This window comes from Carassius auratus, chromosome 37 (genome assembly GCF_003368295.1).
Source record: "Carassius auratus strain Wakin chromosome 37, ASM336829v1, whole genome shotgun sequence".
Taxonomy (NCBI): domain Eukaryota; kingdom Metazoa; phylum Chordata; class Actinopteri; order Cypriniformes; family Cyprinidae; genus Carassius; species Carassius auratus.
This window is the reverse complement of record NC_039279.1, coordinates 5,918,773-5,938,177: the sequence shown is the minus strand read 5'-3', so window position 1 is coordinate 5,938,177 and position 19,405 is coordinate 5,918,773. Positions and strand designations below refer to the sequence as shown.

The following is a 19,405-nucleotide window of genomic DNA, read 5'->3' as shown; positions in this document are numbered from 1 at the left end:
CCAATGTGGTTGGGGAAAAAACAAACCAGTAGACTATGGATGTGTTATGTTAGTAATACAGTAACTTTATTTGGACTAGTACAATAAATACTGGAAAAATTACAGCAAAGAAAAATATTTCAGTAATAGAAAAACAAGCACTATTGCTCTTCCATCTTAGCTCTAAACATAGAAAGAAATCACAATTCGTCACTGACTTGAACGCTTAGTCTCAGAAATGTGTGATTTGTTTTCTAACAGGAGACCTTCCTGTGCTGTGACGGAAAGATAGTCATTCATCCCAATTTCACACCTACACCAAATAACACTTGATTATGACAAGATTTAGACTAAAATATGATGCGATTTGCACTATGAACTGCTTTGTGTCTAATGTGGACCTGGCCACAAAAAATGTACTACAGCTAACATCTTAAGTATTAAAGCAGTCAATTAATCACAGATCATTTTGGGAGAATATAATAGATCCGAGAGAAACCTGGAACAAGTCCTCAAAAAGAGGATTAGAAACATCAATACAATATTAATACTCCAGTTATTGGTCTACAATTAAGCAGCGAAGCATCATTTCAGTACGAGCCGAGATGATTCACTCTGGACTGCCAAGCATTTCACATCGGTGACCATATGCATTTTGTTTTTAGCTTGTGCAATAGTGAGACAATACGTATTTTTAAGTAACAAATATTCCATTATTATCTATTATTACCGTAAACATTAATAAGAAATCAATTAATCAGATCTCTTAATTGTTACTCTCATCCAGGAATGTTTTTTTTATACACATCTTCCCTTTTAAATATACAATTATTGCAGCATAATTTAAGATGTTCAGCAACAACAAGAGAGCCAACCAATATCATTCAGAAAAGAAAAACAATGCTACAGTAAACATTTTAACTAGTAGTGCTAAAGCATCAGTAACCACTCACGACTGGTAAACACCGATCTCAGCGATGTGCGTAACTAGATTCCAGATGTATAATATGTGGATTTGAGTACAGCCAGGCCTTGACTTGCAGTCCGCATCATTAGGTTAGATAAAGAAATACATATGAACATGAATGCAGTTTTGACAGAACCTTTAGCAGACTTATGCAGGTTATGCAGTGATCACTACATCCTGGCACTTAACTACGCACCCATGCTAGAAATTAGTGATTTTTAGTTTTCACAGTCACGTGTGATGATCTACAGAAGTCAATGAACACTGAATTGAATCTTAAACAAAGCAAGTAAACAGACATGCGCTTTTGTTCCCAGTGTGGAATATAAACTTTAAGTGAGAAGTAAAGGGTGGGAAGCAACTAAGATGTCAAGGGAATGAGAAAGAGGAGATGGAAAAGGCTGTCAAGTGGGTGAGAGGTATGAAGAGATCTCAAAAACGTGCATGCTTTAATACGCCGTGACACAGTTTTGGTTTGTCGGGTGAAACAACAGAGAAAGGGTGGAAGAGAAGTTTGGCAGAAAGGTTCAGCCCTCTCTGGTGCTGACTCTGGGTTCAGCCAGTGAGCTGTGGATGATGCCTGAGATGGACTCCACACCTTCTCCCTCTAGGAAGGTCCGATGGTCTCCCTCGATCACATGAACTGACACCTTCCCATCACACACCTGCAGACACAACACAATCCAATTATAAACACTGCAGGGAGGCATTATAGCAAAACACACAAAAGCAAGCTTAAAGGGGTCATATGATGTGATTTCAAGTTTTCCTTTCTCTTTGGAGTGTTAAAAACTGTTTGTGAATCAATAAGATCCCTAAAGCTGCAAAGAGTCAAACCCGAAGAGATATTTTTAATAAAAGTTTACACTCGTCCACGCCCTCCTAAAACGCCTCGTTTAAACATGCCCCCACGTTTACGGCATGATGTGGGAAGATTTGTTGTGAAGATGTGGTGCGTTTTGTTGCGAAAGCCAAAATACTTTGTTTGATCTTCCAAAAGAAAACACAACTAGAAATTTGAATTTAAGTTGTATTTACAACACTGTTCCAGATCAGTTCAACACAAATATTCAGTGTGCAGCACATTTTATGGAGGACTGCTTCCTGATCCTGGGAGAGAAGACTACAAACCTGGCACATCTGACCCACAGTCTGTAAGTACATTTACATATTTAAAAGATTTACCACTGATTATTCATGCACGAGTTTTGAGCAGTGTAGAGTAGAGCTTGTTGTTTGTCGTTTCTCTGATCACAAATGCAGACATTGTTATATGTTTACGCAATGCAATGCAACTTTATTATCCGTATTCTAATCCGTAATTATGTCCCCACTGGATGCAACAAATGCCTCGTTTATAATGGGTTTTCGGCCAATCACAAAGAACTGGATGGCTGGCCAATCAGAGCACACCTAGCTTTTCAGACCGATGAGCTTTGTAAAAATGTATGCATTTCAGAAAGGTAAGGCATAGAGGAGAAACCTCATATGAGCCCTTTAAAGTCTTTTTCTCAGCATGATCTCCTCAGATTCAGAAGTACTTTCTTGTGCAATTTCCCTAAAAATGCTTCCTGTACAAAGACCAGGATGAGAGCTAGGTTTTTAAAGGTGATCACAGTACGAAATGACTTCAAATGCAGCTTTTTTTTCCTCACTGGGTCTAAATCCGTTACTGGTGGCTAATATTCTTTTATTATGATTGTATTTTCAAAATGTATAAAATTAAATATATATATATATATATATATATATATATATATATATATATATATATATATTTTTTTTTTTTTTTTCCATTTAATTTACCCAGTAAAATTCCTGTTCTAAATTAAACAACAACAAAAAAAAACACACCATCACAGATTTAACCATTTTCACATATTTATAAAGTAGGTTATTAAAAAAAAAGTTTTCATGGAAACTAGTACCATGTAAAAAGTAAAAAAATATTCAGTAACCTTACTAAAAATAATATGTTTAAAATCAAATAAATGTTGTATCCACAAAAATAAGAAAACCTATGCACCAAATCAGCGTATAAGAATGATCTCTGAAGGAGTATTTTATTTGTGGACCATATCTTTACCTCGTGCAGTTTGTAGTCAGATCCTAAACCATCACCGTACTCGCTGCTGGCCTTGGCTCTCAGCAGGGTGACATTGCCGTGATACTTGGAAGTTGGAACATAGCGGTCGGCGGCCTTCAGTTTGTGGTAAAATGTAGAAGCAGCAAAATGGAGCATATCTCGGCTGACATTCTTATGGCTGGGTGTGATAAGATTAACAGCCTTGTTCACACGAGCCTCCAGGTCCGACAGAGGTAACAATGTCTCCAGCAGCTGGGTGAAAGATTAAGGATAGACTGCATTAGCTTTAGCACTGTATTAATGTGACTGAACTATAGTTAAGATACAGTCCATTTAGAAAAGACCATAAAAAAATCAAAATCTTTTGAAGACTGAACCACAAAGTTACAAATGTTTATGTACCTTGTTGTACTCAATGCCAGTGAACTGTTGGATAAAAGCACACAGAGCTTCAGTCTCAGCCTCAGACTCTTTTCCAGGGGTCAGTTTGGCTCTGTAACTCTGTCAAAGAAAAAACAAAAATGATGACCATGTGACCAGGTGCACCAAAATATTTCCGTTTGGTGCTTTCTGAGCTCTTTTATGGCACCTGTGTATAAGCTGCCACGTAAGAGTGTGAGCCGTCAAACAGGAAGAGGTATTCCACTGGGCATTTGGCTGCCTGCAGCTGTGAGCCCATCTCAAAAGCCACACATGCACCGAACGAGTAACCAGCGATGCGATACGGCCCCTCTGGCTGCACCTGCCTCATGCACTCCACGTAATAAGCGGCAAGACTCTGGATACTGTCTAGAGGAGCGGCTGCAGATGGACCAAACACATAAAACAGATTTTTTTTTTAACCGGACTGATTTTTAGCAAACAAAAAATAAATAATTAACATTTCAAACATATATTACTGATAAAGGAATTAAAACCATATAAAAACTTCAGAAACATCACATATAGTAATGTTTATAGTAGATGTGATTATTTAGAAAGATAATAAAAGTGAAACATCACATATAGTAATGTTTATAGTAGATATGATTATTTAGAAAGATAATAAAAGTGATCCTTGATCTTGTGTTTGTACCTTTGGTGCACTGCAGGCCATAGCATGGCACACTGAGCTTGCTGGTGAGAGTGCGGAAGGCAGCAATAGAGCCCTCGATGGGGTGAACAAGGAATAAGGGCCTTTCGGCACTCTGGACCTCGTTCAGTGGGGCCACAGTGGGGTCGTCTGGGTTCACCAGCATCCGGCTCAGATCTGACTCCAGCAGAGCTTGAACACCAGATCGCTTTGCAGGAGCAGCTCGGGACTCTGAGAGAAACCGAATGAGAGAGATTTAATATAATTCTCCAAATAATGCAGTGTTTCTTACAAAACATGGAATAAGACGCCCTGAATTTATTTTCTTTTTGCAAATGCATAATAGCTTATTCAAGATACTGTGAATAACAAAATGTTATGGAAAAAAACAAAAAACATAAGTGTATTGATATTGGCATTGACACGAATCACATGCTCACCCTCTTTCCCTCCTGATTGGCTGGAAAGCTCCCGTAGCTTATTAATAGTAAGCTGTCGGATTTCTCTCATTGCCATGACAATGTCATAGTCCCTCTCCAGTGTCTGCCTAACCTCAACACCCATCAGGGAATCGAGACCCAGATCAGCCAATGAGGCATCGGCATTCAGACTGTTCAGGTCACGCACACCTGAACAGAAGAGGTGACACTGTAACTTTAAAAAGCATTTTAAAAAAGGGTAACTTATCAGATTTTTGAATATTTCAGGTCTGATATTTTATATTTTACCTAGAATATGAGCCACAGCCTCCACCAGGTCCCTCTGTCCACTTCCTTCTCCTTTAGCGACCACCAATTTTTCCGCCAACACAAAGCTGGACATTACAGGCCTCTGCTGGCACAAGAACCTATCCAGTACTTCCAAACAGGAAGACATGCGTTGGGGCAACGTGCCACCAATCACAGCATCATTGCCACCCATGGTCTCCAAGACAACACCCACATCTCCAATGGCACCCCATTGGATGGCCAGGCCTGGCAGGTTGTCGTGGCGCCGCTGCTCACACACTCGCTCCATGGTGGAGTTAGCAAAGCCATAGTTGCTCTGGCCAGCATTACCACGGCCACAGCTGACTGATGAGAACACTACAAAGTGCTGAAGTTCTGGGCACTTCTGCCTAGTCACACTGTGGAAAAGGAGTCATTTATCAAGATCTGTCATAAGCCACAGGCGAACTAAGATATTCAATCAAACCATTCCCTACCTGTCAAGATGAATGGTTCCACTGTATTTGGGTCTATTGACGTCAATGAAGTCCTGTGGGGTCAGATTCTCCAGCATGCCGTCTTTAAGGACCTAGATGATAGAGAGAAATATCAGTTATGTATTTGTTCTTTCTTTGACTACAAAGGAAAATGAACTGAAAGCAACAGCTGAACGTTACCATGGCAAGGTGGAAGATGCCACCAACTGGACCCAAGCGGCAGGCCTCAGTGATGAGACGCTCCGCCCCTGCCATGGAGGTGACATCGCTAGTGGACACAAGAACCTGAATGCCCATGGCCTGCCACTCTCGAATACGCTTGGCTTGATAACCTGTCGAGACAACAAACGTTTTAGTGTGTTGCCCTGACCAACATCAGTGTTATTTTAGTATTTATATATTATTTTAGTATTTATTAATATTTTTGGATTAGAACATGAGTGTATGTGTCATGGGCGTATATATTATATATATTTCTAATTTATCTTTTATTTATTTTCGACTTTTAGTCATTTTAGTACCTCTTATTTTAATTGAATTAGTTGCCATAGGAACAGTTCTAATTTTCACTTAATTTAATTCAAATAATTTATTTTAATTTTTAATCAAATTTTTTATTTAATGTTAATGTAATATTTGTAACGTAGTAGTTTTTTTACTTTTCTATTTAGCTTTAATTTTTTTTACTTCAGTATTAATCTTTATATATTTCAGTTTTTAATCATTTTAGTACTCCAACTTTACCTCAAAGCTACATGCAAAGGCAATGTTTTACATTTATTTTATATAAGTTTTTCTATCTCATTTTTATATTTTATTTCAGTTTTATTTCAATAAATGAAAAATGTATTTTTAATAGCTTTTGTTTTAGTAATTTATGTGCTTTTGTAATAAAACGTATGTGTTATTTATTATTAAATATTTCTATTTTAGCTTTATTTTACACTTTATTTTACATTATTGCCTAGAAAATCAGATATAAATATTAATTAAATAAAATTTTAATATAACTTCAGTTTTATTTTAATAAATGTTGTTTTAGTTATAAACACTGACTTGAAAACTGATCAAAGCCTAGCACATATTTACCGTTGCGGATGCCAGAACGTGACGTCAGCACCAGTTTACGAGCACCTCTCTCAGTGAGCCATTGGGCCAACTCCAACCCGAAACCACCCAGGCCTCCAGTGATGATGTACGAGAGAGAAACAGGGAAGAAGGTACGGCAGACAGCGGGAATAGAAAGAGGAGAGTTTGCAGGAACAGTGGTGCTTTTCTCCTCTGAACGTACCTGAGAGGTGAAAAGGAGAGACAAGCAATTTGTAAAGTATAAGTAATTGGTGATAAGAACATTTTTACACAGGTTTATTAAAATCAACTACCATTCTTACCTGCAGCAGGACTTTGCCGATGTGTTTGCCCTGAGCCATGTAGCGGAAGGCGTCCTCCACCTGGTTCCTCTCAAAGACAGTTGTACGTAATGGCTGAACGACTCCACTAGCGATTCCCTTCTTCAGAAGCTCAGATACCTCCTCCCATTCCCTGTTCCCCTCCTCAAACAAAGCATCCAGCAGGATGCCGTGGAAGGCCACGTTCTTCAGGAACAGAGCCATACCTGAATCAAGAACAATTGGACAATTACATTTAACACGTGAAAGTATAAAAGTAAGAGAATAACGGATCTAAGATGATTGTTGATTGATTCGGGAATTGCTGTACATCTGGGACACACCTAGTGGTGTGTTGTTGGAAAGGTCATATTTGCCGATCTCCAGGAAACGACCATGTCTGGCCAAACAACGCAAGCTGGCCTGCAGCTTCTCTTCAGCAAGGGAGTTTAAAACCAAATCAACTCCTGAAAAAACACACATACATATGGTGGTTCAATACTTCAAGCCACAGCAATATTAAATGCAATGCTGCAGTCTATTCAGAGTCACTGCTATATATTCTATTCACCTTTGCCTTGAGTTTGGAGCATTACATGCTTTTCAAACGAGGCGTCTCTAGAATTAGCAAAAGATTCTGCCGTGAGCTGAGGAAATCTTTCTTGCAGGTATGCCTTCTTCTCTCCAGAACCTGTATCAAAACAAGATACACATTAGCAGTGTTCAGTTGCTTTATTCATAGCTTTTTCTTTTGACAAATGTATTATTTTAATTTAGTTAACTCTATGCATCATCATCATTCCATTTAAGCCAATTTCATTCTCACTAAAATAGTATCTAATTAAGTCTACAAAAATGTAATTTATGAAAATGTTGACCTGTAAATGCTTTATGCTTTGAATATTGTTTTAAATAGTGATGCACAATTAATTCTTATTCTTACCAAAACACCAAATAAGTATAATACCTGCATTGTAAAAACAAAATAAAAATAGGGAAGTCACTTACCCACAGTTGTGAAGACTCGGCAGCGCATACTAAGTGCAATAGCAATAGCGGCCTGTCCAACCCCTCCAGAACCTGAATGGATCAGCACACTTTCACCAGGCCTCAGACGCCCTCGTACCACTAGGGAATAATAGGCAGTGGCATATACCACAGGAACGGAGGCGGCCTGCTCCAGTGTCCTGCACATAAACACAGCTACACTTAACACTGAGAGTTTCGGAGGAAGACGTCTTCTTCGGTTTCAGAGGTGCTGAGGTTCTCACCAGCTAGATGGAACATCCCAAAGGAAGCGCTTGTCTGCATCCACACAGGTGGCCAGACCTTTAGCTGGAAGCAAACCCATTACACGTCGCCCACTGGGGTCTCGCCCTGAAAACTCCATTCCCAGCATGCACTGCTGCAGCGCTATGTCTCCTGCATTCACAAAACGAGAAGAGTCTCTTTCCAAAGTCTTTTTATTGGATAAGCTAGCGTGCAAGATTTCACTTATAGTCAAAAACAGGCTGGGGTACAAACCAGGGATGGCATCTGGAGGCAGTTTGCCAGTGGCCAGCATGATGTCTCTGAAGTTGAGGGAGGAGTAGTAAACACGGCAGAGCTGCACGTTGGGATTGGCAGGGACAAAATGACGCAGCGGGGAAGCAATCCATCGCAGCGATGAGAGATCGCCGCGAGTCAGGACATTCACGTAAGCCTGCTCTGTCAACTCCTCGCTAAGATCTAAACATGAATGCACAGAAAAGAAGATGATCACAACATGCTCAAAAGACTCTAATCAAAGTTACAATCTGAAGATGTATTCACATTGACAACCATTAAATCAAAGTCGCAAAGTTACTGTACAGTTGCTAATATGCTACTACTATTCCAGTGAGCTTCACTGTCTGCAATCCCAAGAGTTGCTGTACATTTGCGTAAAGCTCAGCATTGTTGCAATTATTATTATTATGACATAATCAATATTTTATCCTTTATTAATCTTTTTACATCACATCAATGAGATGTCACTAAAAGTCTAGACTGCCTATTTCACCTTGTGTTAACAACTGGTGTCTAAAAACGCCCCACTGTCCATCACGGAACACGTTCATGACCAGATCCTTCTTTAGTAATGCCTTCATCTCTTTTTGGGTAGGAAGAAGGGAGGGGACTTCAGCGCCCTTACTTAGATTAGAAACAAATGCACACCTATTGGGGAGGAGAAAAAAAGACCATGTACATGAATACTACATTTACATCTTTACAAAAAAAAAGAAAAGTCAATATCTAATAATTGCATAATTGTAACATCAAAAATATAATGACATAACAGTACAGTAACATATATGTGGAACACTATTGCACAGGAAGTGGACGGACCGTATGCGGTTGCCTCCAGGCTCTTGTCTGAGGCAGTTCACCATTCCCACCACTCCATTATGACCCTTAGTGGCAATGAGCCAGACTGGGATATCAGATGACTCGGCTAAAGTGCTCTAACAAGAACAAAGAAGAAAGAAAGGGTTATGCATTAGGATTCATTTAACGAGTCTGCTGTTTGGTTTTATCATGTTGCTACAGGATTGCCAAGTGTTATTTGTGGCCTTGGCAACACCATTAATGAGTTTGTATGATTCAAGTCGTGATGAAACCGAATTAGTGTAACTTGAGCAAATCTATTGGATGTTGATTGGATTTTGAGATGTGGGTGTTTTACTCAAAATTAATGCAAGCTTGCAGTCAATGGTGGATGGGCAGGGTTTAAGCATACTAAATGATTGGAGAAGTCTTTTACATGTCACCACAGAGAAGGCTTTCCTTTTCACCAAGATGCAACATTTTTACATGATTAAACATTATGAGCTCAAATTTAAAAGACAAGGGGTTCATATACATGGATGAATAATTCACAATAAGTTCTATGACAAAGATTAATTTCATGTCAGCATTTCATGTAGACTTTTACCCTCACCTTTAAAGTCTCCACCCATTTGTAGTCAGCAGGGTCCACCACAATAAGGACAGGCTGATCCTGAGGGGACTGTCGGTGCCGTTGGCAAAGGAAGAGAGCAGAGCCGTAGTAGGACTTTCTCAGCGTGACCACATTTAAAGAGGCCTTTTGGAAGAGCTCCTCCCATTCAGTCTGAAATCAAAAAACAATTCAGTTTAGAACCCAACACCCAACAATGGGCCAGACAAAACAAAATGAAAGAACAGACAAAACAAGGCCAACTTATTTAATGCTGTTATTTAAATACAACATTGTAATTCAAACGTCACTTTCATTTATGTTGTGGATCTGACAGAGTTTTAAACACACACCTGTGTCAACAAACCCTCCTGGTTGTTTTGAGATGTGAGGAAGGCTACCGTCTCTCCAAGAGTGTCTCCTCTCAGTAGGGTGTGGATCAAAACAAAACCGCCTTCTCTTGCAGCTGACGTCAGGTTCTCTATAAGAAGTGCAGGGTTGGCCGTGTGCCCTGTCGCACAGTTACACACAACCAGGTCAGCCCCGTCAAGACCACCTGTTACTGGGCCCTGAAAAGGGTCCCACTGAGCAGATGAGATGCCCTGCTCCTCCAGGGAGCTCTGATGTGCAGAGAGCCGGTCAATAGACACATCTGAAACAGTGTAGTCGAGACGTAACATCGGCTGGATATTAAGGAGACCAACAGCTCGAGAAAACAAACGGCCATCTGCGGCTAGAGCCTGAAGGAGAAGAATACATGTTGAGAATTTCAACCATCTCATCGAATTCTACCCATTTTCATCCTAAATAATCAATTAACCATACCTCCACAACTTTGAGTTTTCCAGGAGTGCTGTTCTCAAGGGCCGTGTCCAAGCAGTGACGTAGCGCCTGGGAGTCCAGCAGGCCATTGAGCAGAGGGTCCTGCAGCAGACAGTCTCTCTCCTTCTCCACCGTCTGTTCCAGCTCAGAGCGCAGGTTTCCGTTCAGTTCCAGTCCGCAAAGCACAGAGAGCAACCGCAACAGGCCTTTCTCTGCCTCTGCTCCAATCAGCTCGCCCTCGGTCGCACCTTCTAACCCAGGGATGGAGATCTTCACTCCCTGATTGGCCAGCTTCCTTTGCAGACGCTGTACTAGACCTGGACATAAAACATAGGAAAGTAAGTACAGTGCAAGAGAAATAGAGAAGAAAAAAAAAACAGGGGCCAACCTGAAGATTTTAGGTCCATCTAATTATAATAATACTATTAATATTATTAAATATTAAATTAATCCACTTATATATGAATAATAAATGCTGTTCATCTGAACTTTATATTTATCAAAAATTATTACAAAAAATAAAAATAAAAATAGTATCACGGTTTTCACCCATAATAATAAACTTTTTTAGCACACTAAACATGCATATTAGAATGATTTCTGAAGGATCATGTAACAATGAAGACTGGAGTAATGGCTGCAGAAAATCCAGCTTTGCATCACAATAATAAATTACATTCTATAATATATTCAACCAGAAAACTGTTCTTTTAAATTGTAATAATTTAACTTTTTACTTATCAAATAAATGCAGCCTTGGTGTGTATAAGAGACTTCTTTATAAAAATATAAATAAAAATAAAACCCTTTTATGCTGCAATTCTCAAAGTAGAAATCAGACCGTGCCTTTGCAATGTCTCAGTTGATCTCCAAGTTTTTCATTGGTTCTCAGGCAATCGGAGTCCACATAGGGAACAAAGACAAACTCCTCCAAAGTGGGCGGAGTCTGCTGCTGTTGGCGACGGGGTGCTACGGTGGCGTGAAGCCCACAGATCTGAACTCCTCCAGCTGTTATGTTGTCAAAGCAACGGTTGACATGAACGTCCACAGCTGACGAGAAGACATTTTGGTCAGATATATTTTTTAAATCAGGTCAGGTTACATCAGACTTGAGTTAGTTGGTGTCTAATACCTTTCTGGCCATCTGCATACTCTTTTACCCTCTCCTCATGAAGTTTGGGGTCCACATACACAGAGCGTATGCGAGTGGGCAGTCTCAAGCTGCGACCAGGCAGCCCCACTACAATCATTTGCAGCATGGTGTCTAGAAACGTCACCCAGTTACCTGTCCAGTGAAGCTTTCCACAGTCACCTAGTAGAACCACAATACAAAGAGCTCAGGATGGGAGAAATGCCTTTTTTGACCACAACAATCTGTTTTGGACAACATTATCTCCACAATTTAATTTTAAGATGCTTTCGATGGGAATTACCAGCATTGTTAGACTCCAGGATCCCCTGGAAAGTCTTGCCGTAGTCATAACCACGCAGACGCAGCTCTTTGTAGATGTCCCCGGCTTTCAAAAGCAGTTTCGAATCTTCCTTGTCTACAGCCATCCGTTTATTCAGCTCAGCATGGAATGCATCAAGTCCAGCATCCTCCAAGACACTCACCTTACCTGAGACCACCAAGGATATCAGAGTGTGATCATGAGTCTTAAATATGATATTTGTCAATTCATAAACGTCCTGTTTTACTCAAAAATGTGTCAGTGCAAGCTGTTGACAATGATGTTACATATTGACTGGAAACGCACCACTGACGGCCAGATTTCCATTCTCCGACACCTCAAAACGGTTAGTGGCGGGCATGTGTCGCACCTCCAGCTGGACAGCCCCTGTGATGCGGTGCACAAAACATTCGGTTAGCACTAAGCCGCATCAACTAGAATTTTGCAATTACAAGAGTCATCACTGTGAGATATAATGCGACGACTGCAAGAAAATACTGAAAGAATTCCAGTCTTACAGTACAGAGAAAACAAATATTTTACCTGTCTTGGGTAGGATTGTGGCTCTATGGATGGTGATGTCTTCAAATGTAACAGGTGTGTGCTCCATGACTGCACCAAGAGATCTCATCAGAGTCCTCCAGGCCAGAACCAGGTATCCTGTGGCTGGGTAGAGCACCCGACCATCAATGCAATGACCAATCATGTAGTAATCAGGAGACTCTGGATTCATGTCTGCACAAAACATAAAAAACAAATTAGCAAGAGATGACAGCAAAGATGAGAAAAACACAAATTTCAACTTCACAACTACCCACCGATATTGTACACAACGGCTGAGGTGGATCCCCCTGAGCCAGCAGGGAAGTCCTCCACCTTGGGCACGTCCCAAACCTGGGAATGATCCCACTGAATGTGAGGGGAGATGAGAGGGGTCCCCGTTGGAACAGGGTATTCGACAGCTGGATACAATTTATTACTGTCCACGTTAATTCTGCAAATGCAAGAGAGTGTGCATCAATTATTGCAAAATGCTGACAGTTTCAGGTCAAAACAGCTAGTAAGTGAGGAGTATAAAAACCAACCCATTCATGTAGATCTTGCCCACATGAGAGAGGAAGAACTCTAGATTGTTGGCATGCCCTCGTTTCATTAGGGGAAGGATGCAGCAGGTTGGTTTCAGGCTCCGTTTCAGGATGGCCTGAAGATGAAACAAGGGTACATTAATAATAGAAATGGATCTATGTGTGAATCTTTGAGACATGGACATTAGGGATTTAGATTTTGATAAGTTGATTTACGTGATACAAAATAATTTAAGAGTTCAGATTAATAATAATAATATTTAAAAAAATGTTAATAATAATTCCCTGTTACCTGCAGCAAAGCATGTGGGGCAATTTCTACTACCACAGCATTATCTGGCACTAGGCTGAGTCCCTCCTGAAAGAGCACAGGGCTGACCAAGTTATTGACATGGTACTCTGCAGATGAGTAGAGTGCGAGTGGGCTCTCCCAGTCTCCCTGAGGGATGGACGTACTGATCCAACGTACTGAACGAGGCCTTGGGCTCTTTATTACCTACAAGAACATGTACAGGAAGTCAGTGTCTGAGGTTTTGAAGTGCCGATGGCCACCAGAGGGCACTATGACACTGCAATGCCACACCAACTCACCTTCTGCAGTGCAGACAGAAGGGCTGGAGCAATAGAGGCCATGTAATAGGAGTGGAAAGCCACACCAGCACTGCGCACTTCTTTGGCAAACACACCGCTCTCTTTCAGCTGGGCAACAAACTTGCTGACAGAGTCCTGCATAACCAAACACTCACTGTTAGGTACTAGTATGCATGCTTTCATTTTATATATGTTTCAATAATTTTATAAATGTAGCTGAAAAAAAAAAAAAAAAAAATGCAACTAGTTTAAAACAAATAAGTCATTTCCACAAAATATTTGGCAGCAAGTAAATCAGCATATTAGATTGATTTCTGAAGGATCATGTGACAAGGCTGGAGTAAAGATGCTGAAAATGTTACTTTGCCATCATCATCAGAAAAAAAAAAACATTTTACAGTATATTTTAATTAATAATATTATTTCACAATATTACTCTTTTTACTGTATTTTTAATTAAATAAATTAAAAACACACACACATACATACACACACACAAACACAATATACACACACACTGTACACACACACACGTATTGTGATTATAATTTGTTTTTTATATTGAGATTAAGGTGATCTTATTTCTTAGTGTGTATACACCTGAGGGCCTGAGATGGTTACTGTGTCCTCAGCATTGTGACAAGCAGGAACGACACCCTGTGGACACTGAGCTTTGCATTCTTCCCACGTTAAGCCTGAGGGGGAAGATAATGGGAGGGTTGGTAAAAGGAACCAGTGGCAAGCTTGCTAAAACAAATTATAGCATACATTGCTGAACAAAAGATGGTGGGGCACTTTGCACTTCGCATCTAATTAATGAAGTAAACCCTGTGAAGGCATCTGCTGCTACACTAACCCACTGCAGCCATGCCCCCCGGGGGCAGGTTGGCCTCTTTAATACAGCGTCCTCTCCAGTAAGCAGCTAGAATGGTCTCACTGTGGCTCAGGGAGCCGTCGGCATAACCACACGCTAGCTCTCCCACAGAGTGGCCCACAATCCCATCAGGCTGAAGACCCATCTTCTTTAACATGTCAATCTGGGCAACCTGGAAAATTGAGAGGAGTGCATTCAGGAAGGTGAAAGAGAGCCAGCCATGGAAATATCATTCATATTAGACCTATCTACGATTGAAAATCATGTTATTTTGTCTCATAACCGATTGTGATGTGATAAGTTTGAATATGCAGGTGTGCCAGTTCCACAGGAAAAAGCGGTTTGTTTGAGCAGAGAGTAAGTCACACAGGTTTGAACGTGCAGGTTAGGTACATATGGACAGAACTGTCATTTCTGGATTTCTTTATGAGACAGACAGAGCAACTGTTGAAATCATGACTGGTTGTGCCACTGTATTGCAACATTTGGCAGCCCTACTGTACATCACTTCCAAAGTTCACAGGGGTCATTTTTTTGTCATTGAGAAACTCTGCTGATGTCAATCCTGCTCCAGTCACACTGGCACTGTACATGCTATCTCTAGAGCTGAGGGAGACTGACCTGGATGGCTGCAAGACCAACAAATGCGTGCACAGTGTCTTCAAAAGTGCTCTCATCAGCATCCATGAGCAAACGAGACACACACAACCCAGTTTGCTTTAGAGCCACATCGGAACGCAGGATCGACTCCCGAAATTCTGGCAGCTGCATCAGGGTACGGCCCATTCCAGCCCACTGTGTGCCCATACCTGTCGGGAGACACATACAAACAAAGACAGGACACAGAAATAAAAATCCAGCCAATGTGATCATGTGTAGAGACTATCCATTAAGGTGACTGACCCGCTCTGAATCACAACCTTAAAAAAGGTATACAAGTTATTTTCCTGTATTATTTATTTAATAAAAAAAGAACATGTATACAATAACAATACAAAAATATAAAAAATATTAAGCATCATCATTAATAAGAAGAAATGTTATCAGTGCACCAAATTAGCATATTAGAATGATTTCTGAAGACTGGAGTAAAGGCTCCTGAAAAATCACAGGATTAAATTACATTTTCAAATTCATTTTTGCTGCAGTGCCTTTAATAAATGCTCCTTTTGCTTGTAAAATGAGCATTAAAATGCTTTGATCCGTTTACAAACCTTCCCTCATTTTACTTTTATTGTTCTTTTTGCATTTAGGTCTAATAGTTTCTAATAGTACCAGCTTTCCTGATGACAGCATAAAAAAAAAAATGTTTTTCAGCTTGGTTCCAATAAAGCTTTATAGAAGTTATAGTATGTATTTAAATGGTACATCAAGCTCTTTTAGCATAAAAGGTTGAAGGAAATAAGATTTGTTCACCATGAAAAATAACCCCCCCCCCCCCTCCTCACCTGAACAAATGTACCAGAGCGGTCTGGGTGTGGGCTGGGCTTGCTGAACCTCTGTAAGCTCTCCCTGTGCTCCAATCAGTGCATATCCCCTGTACGGCATGCTTGCCGTTGGAACTCCAGACACATCATTCAGAAGAGACAGGTAGCTTGGGTTATCCTTATGCTGCTGGCCGTTGTTGAGGAGGGAAGTGACCGCCTCCTCGGTGCGACCAGAGGCCTGCAGGAGTCTGGGGACTGGAGGTTGTGCAGACGGAGCCAGTGTTTTTTTATCATGTGGACGTAAGATAACATGGACATTTGAGCCTCCGAAACCAAATGAGTTGATGCCCACGATGCCACCACGGACAGGTATGGGCTCCGACACCACTTGCACCCGGCCGTCTGTTAGAGCAGGAATGTCAGGGTTTGGATCGTGGAAATGGATGTTGGGAGCCCAGACGCCATGTTCCAGAGACAAAACCACCTGGTCCCATGCAACATGAGTTACTTGATTTACTTCACATTTTGGATGTGGGATTAAGCGTTCAGATTTTTAAAGAAAATCAGTTAATCTACCTTGGCAAGAGCCGCCAATCCAGATGCAGGCTCTGGGTGTCCCATGTTGGATTTGGTCGAGCCAATCAGAAGAGGATCCCTCTGTGACTGACAGAATACACTCACTATGCCATTCACTTCCTGAGGATCCCCAACCTGTAAAACCAGAATTATTTTCAATATACACATAAGTGGACAAACTTTTGCTTAATGAATGCATTCACACACACACAAGGATATAATGTATATTTAAAATTTTACATTTACTAGTTTTTTCATGTATGCATGAGTGTTTTATATGTAATTTCAGAGTGACGGACCTTAGTACCGGTGCCGTGGGCCTCGACGTACTCCACCTGCTCAGGTGATATGTTGGCCTCCTGGTAAAGGGAACGGACCAGGCGCTGCTGCATCTCACCTGATGGGAATGTCACCCCTGAAAAAGAAGAGACATACCACATTCCAGAATATGAGCAAATTTACACATAGCAGTTCTGAAATATGCCTTTCTTGAATGCACATGTAAGCTACAGCATGGATTCTGCTGTACTCTATGTAGCAGCAAGAGACGCACAACAGGAACTAGAGGGGTCTGATATCCAACGTATTGCAGAGATTTCAAATTCTTTCAGCCCTCATGATCAGCCAAGTGTCAGGTTTAAAAACACTGGCGTGTAAAGTGTGGCAGGAGGCACTGGGGGAAAGGCCAGCATCTACGACACGTATAGTGCCAGCATTTACAGTAATGTTAGGCTTCCAGAGCAAGCAAGCAGGAATTAACTGAGATGATCTAACTAATGCTGTAGGATTTGAGGCAGATTGATGTTTTTTGGGTGGAAGGGATGGGTTCACCTTGCTCTTTGTAGCCATCTGTGTTATTGCCCGTGTTGAGAACTGTGGCGTAGATTCTCTTGGCCATTGACTTCTTGGTCAGGAGTACTGCGACGGCAGCCTCTGAGCGACAATAGCCATTTCCTAGAGTGTAAAACAGAACAAAAAACATTTTCCAATTTTATGGCATACTACTTTTGTACAGTATTTAGCAAACCATTGGGTATTATATCAAAAATGCAATGTGTTTAACTCAGGGTTATTATAGTTACCTAAAACAAAAACAAAAAAACAAAAATTTAAGATTCCTTATTTTAATTCAGTTTTAACTTAATGAAATAAAATAGCTAAAACTAAAATAAAAAAAACAACAAACAAATATATATATATATATATATATATATATATATATATATATATATATATATATATATATATATAAAACAAAAAAATGGACAAATGCAACAAAATTATTAAAACTTTAACTACAATTAAAATGAAATATTATCAGTGTACAGCACTTGCTAAATTGACCATGCAATTAGCATACTATTGCTTAAAAGCTTTATTGTTGCATACATAAAGCATGCTGCTTAAAATACTATTTATTCAGTATGAACACTTAGAAGGCCATATTCTTATATTTGTTATTCAGTGATTGATGCTTATGGAACCAGATTCCTTAAATATCTTTCTGAGGAAAGCTGTAGACGTTACAGTGATATACATTATCTCACCTGATGCATCAAATGACTTGCACGTTCCTTCGGGACTGAGCATGCCCAGTTTCATGAACTGCACTGAGGTGTTGGGCTTGAGCAGCAGGTTGACTCCGCCCACGAGTGCTGCATCGCATTGGCCATGGCGAATAGCATTGAAGGCATTCTCCAGAGCCAGCAGACTAGATGAGCATGCTGTGTCAATGGCTGTACTCGGACCTTAATGTTCATTGTACATCAAACACAACAGTTAATGGCTGATCACAATAACGATTCTTGCATATAGTGAGTTAAATATCCAATCTCAACTGGTTGCATCAGTCTAACATGATTGTCAAGTTACACCAGTAAAAGACGTGTCTGTGTAATGAGTCACTTTTTCAAATCACTTAAGACGATACATCACATCATACAGAAAGAATGAGGACACAGTCTTTCAAAACAAAGTTTCTGACAGCTCAATTCTGTCCTACAACATGCACGAGCATCGAGTCAGTAGTTAAACTTGTAATGTTTGCACACCATTGAAATCAAAGAAGTAAGACAAGCGGTTGGCAAACATGGCCCGCTGGCATCCGGTCATGCTGTATCCCAGCAGCTCTTCTGGGTCTTTACTGAAGGCCTCTCCTGCCTCTGAGCCACTTACTCCAATGTAGACGCCAGTCTTGCTGCCACGCATAGACACCGGGTTTATGCCTAAAGAAAAAAAAAAGATATAAAAATCAACAGGTTTTATTTTTGCAGTCAAAAAAAAATACAAATACAAATTAGGTTTAAAAAAAAATGATGTAAAAAAGGAAAATTTGTTTAATATAATATAATTGCGAGACAATTCTCAAGAGACAATTCTTATCAGTGTTGAAAACATTTGTGCTGCTTAATATTTTTACAGTCACTGTGATGCACATTTTTTTTTTTTTTTTTTATATATTTCAAAAGTTTAAATCCATGTGAACCAGTAGTTTGTGATCGATTTTACTTCTGTATTTTAACGAACTTCCGAGAGAAACACAATGCGAACTGATTGGATGTAGTAAAGTAGGCGTTTCATTCAGAAATTAACATTGACAGTTGGAGGGGCGTGATTTTGGATGTCAGAGAAAATATATTCCGGATATCAGAGAAAGCCTGTCGTTTTAGAGGGGAGGAGCATTCTCCGATTTGGATTAAAGATTATGAAGGCAAACAATTTCTTTTTTTTGGGTGTATTGACTTCAACGGATAAATTGTGTACCTTAAAAAGAGCAATGTGCGCTACCAAAATAAATATTATTTTAATATTAATATTATTTTTAATAAACAACATTTATGAGAAATTTTTAACATTATAAATGTCTTTACTCTCACTTCAGTGCATCCTTACTGAATAAAATAAAAAAAATGTTTTACATAGTTTTA

The 19,405-nt window shown here is 40.0% G+C and overlaps 1 protein-coding gene across 1 annotated transcript in view; it reads right to left on the bottom strand.

Moving 5' to 3' along the window:
• Positions 1-42: 42 nt before the first annotated feature.
• LOC113055967 (fatty acid synthase-like) overlaps positions 43-19,405 on the bottom strand; it is a 24,303-nt gene continuing 4,940 nt past the window's right edge. The window contains exons 4-42 of the mRNA XM_026222372.1: positions 18,530-18,703; positions 18,026-18,226; positions 17,310-17,432; positions 16,778-16,893; positions 16,479-16,613; positions 15,924-16,386; positions 15,097-15,284; positions 14,458-14,647; positions 14,202-14,296; positions 13,602-13,736; positions 13,303-13,506; positions 13,011-13,126; positions 12,744-12,919; positions 12,469-12,660; positions 12,232-12,312; positions 11,908-12,093; positions 11,607-11,786; positions 11,321-11,524; positions 10,478-10,791; positions 10,006-10,392; positions 9,656-9,826; positions 9,064-9,179; positions 8,738-8,892; positions 8,221-8,424; positions 7,968-8,118; positions 7,705-7,883; positions 7,268-7,387; positions 7,041-7,163; positions 6,700-6,923; positions 6,398-6,599; positions 5,489-5,640; positions 5,309-5,400; positions 4,833-5,230; positions 4,545-4,733; positions 4,108-4,335; positions 3,622-3,833; positions 3,435-3,533; positions 3,033-3,284; positions 43-1,611 (exon numbers count right to left, since the gene is read on the bottom strand). Coding sequence (XP_026078157.1) covers positions 1,474-1,611; positions 3,033-3,284; positions 3,435-3,533; positions 3,622-3,833; positions 4,108-4,335; positions 4,545-4,733; positions 4,833-5,230; positions 5,309-5,400; positions 5,489-5,640; positions 6,398-6,599; positions 6,700-6,923; positions 7,041-7,163; positions 7,268-7,387; positions 7,705-7,883; positions 7,968-8,118; positions 8,221-8,424; positions 8,738-8,892; positions 9,064-9,179; positions 9,656-9,826; positions 10,006-10,392; positions 10,478-10,791; positions 11,321-11,524; positions 11,607-11,786; positions 11,908-12,093; positions 12,232-12,312; positions 12,469-12,660; positions 12,744-12,919; positions 13,011-13,126; positions 13,303-13,506; positions 13,602-13,736; positions 14,202-14,296; positions 14,458-14,647; positions 15,097-15,284; positions 15,924-16,386; positions 16,479-16,613; positions 16,778-16,893; positions 17,310-17,432; positions 18,026-18,226; positions 18,530-18,703 — 7,265 coding nt within the window. The 3' untranslated portion in view covers positions 43-1,473. The remainder of the gene's footprint in view (positions 1,612-3,032; positions 3,285-3,434; positions 3,534-3,621; positions 3,834-4,107; positions 4,336-4,544; positions 4,734-4,832; positions 5,231-5,308; positions 5,401-5,488; positions 5,641-6,397; positions 6,600-6,699; positions 6,924-7,040; positions 7,164-7,267; positions 7,388-7,704; positions 7,884-7,967; positions 8,119-8,220; positions 8,425-8,737; positions 8,893-9,063; positions 9,180-9,655; positions 9,827-10,005; positions 10,393-10,477; positions 10,792-11,320; positions 11,525-11,606; positions 11,787-11,907; positions 12,094-12,231; positions 12,313-12,468; positions 12,661-12,743; positions 12,920-13,010; positions 13,127-13,302; positions 13,507-13,601; positions 13,737-14,201; positions 14,297-14,457; positions 14,648-15,096; positions 15,285-15,923; positions 16,387-16,478; positions 16,614-16,777; positions 16,894-17,309; positions 17,433-18,025; positions 18,227-18,529; positions 18,704-19,405) is intronic.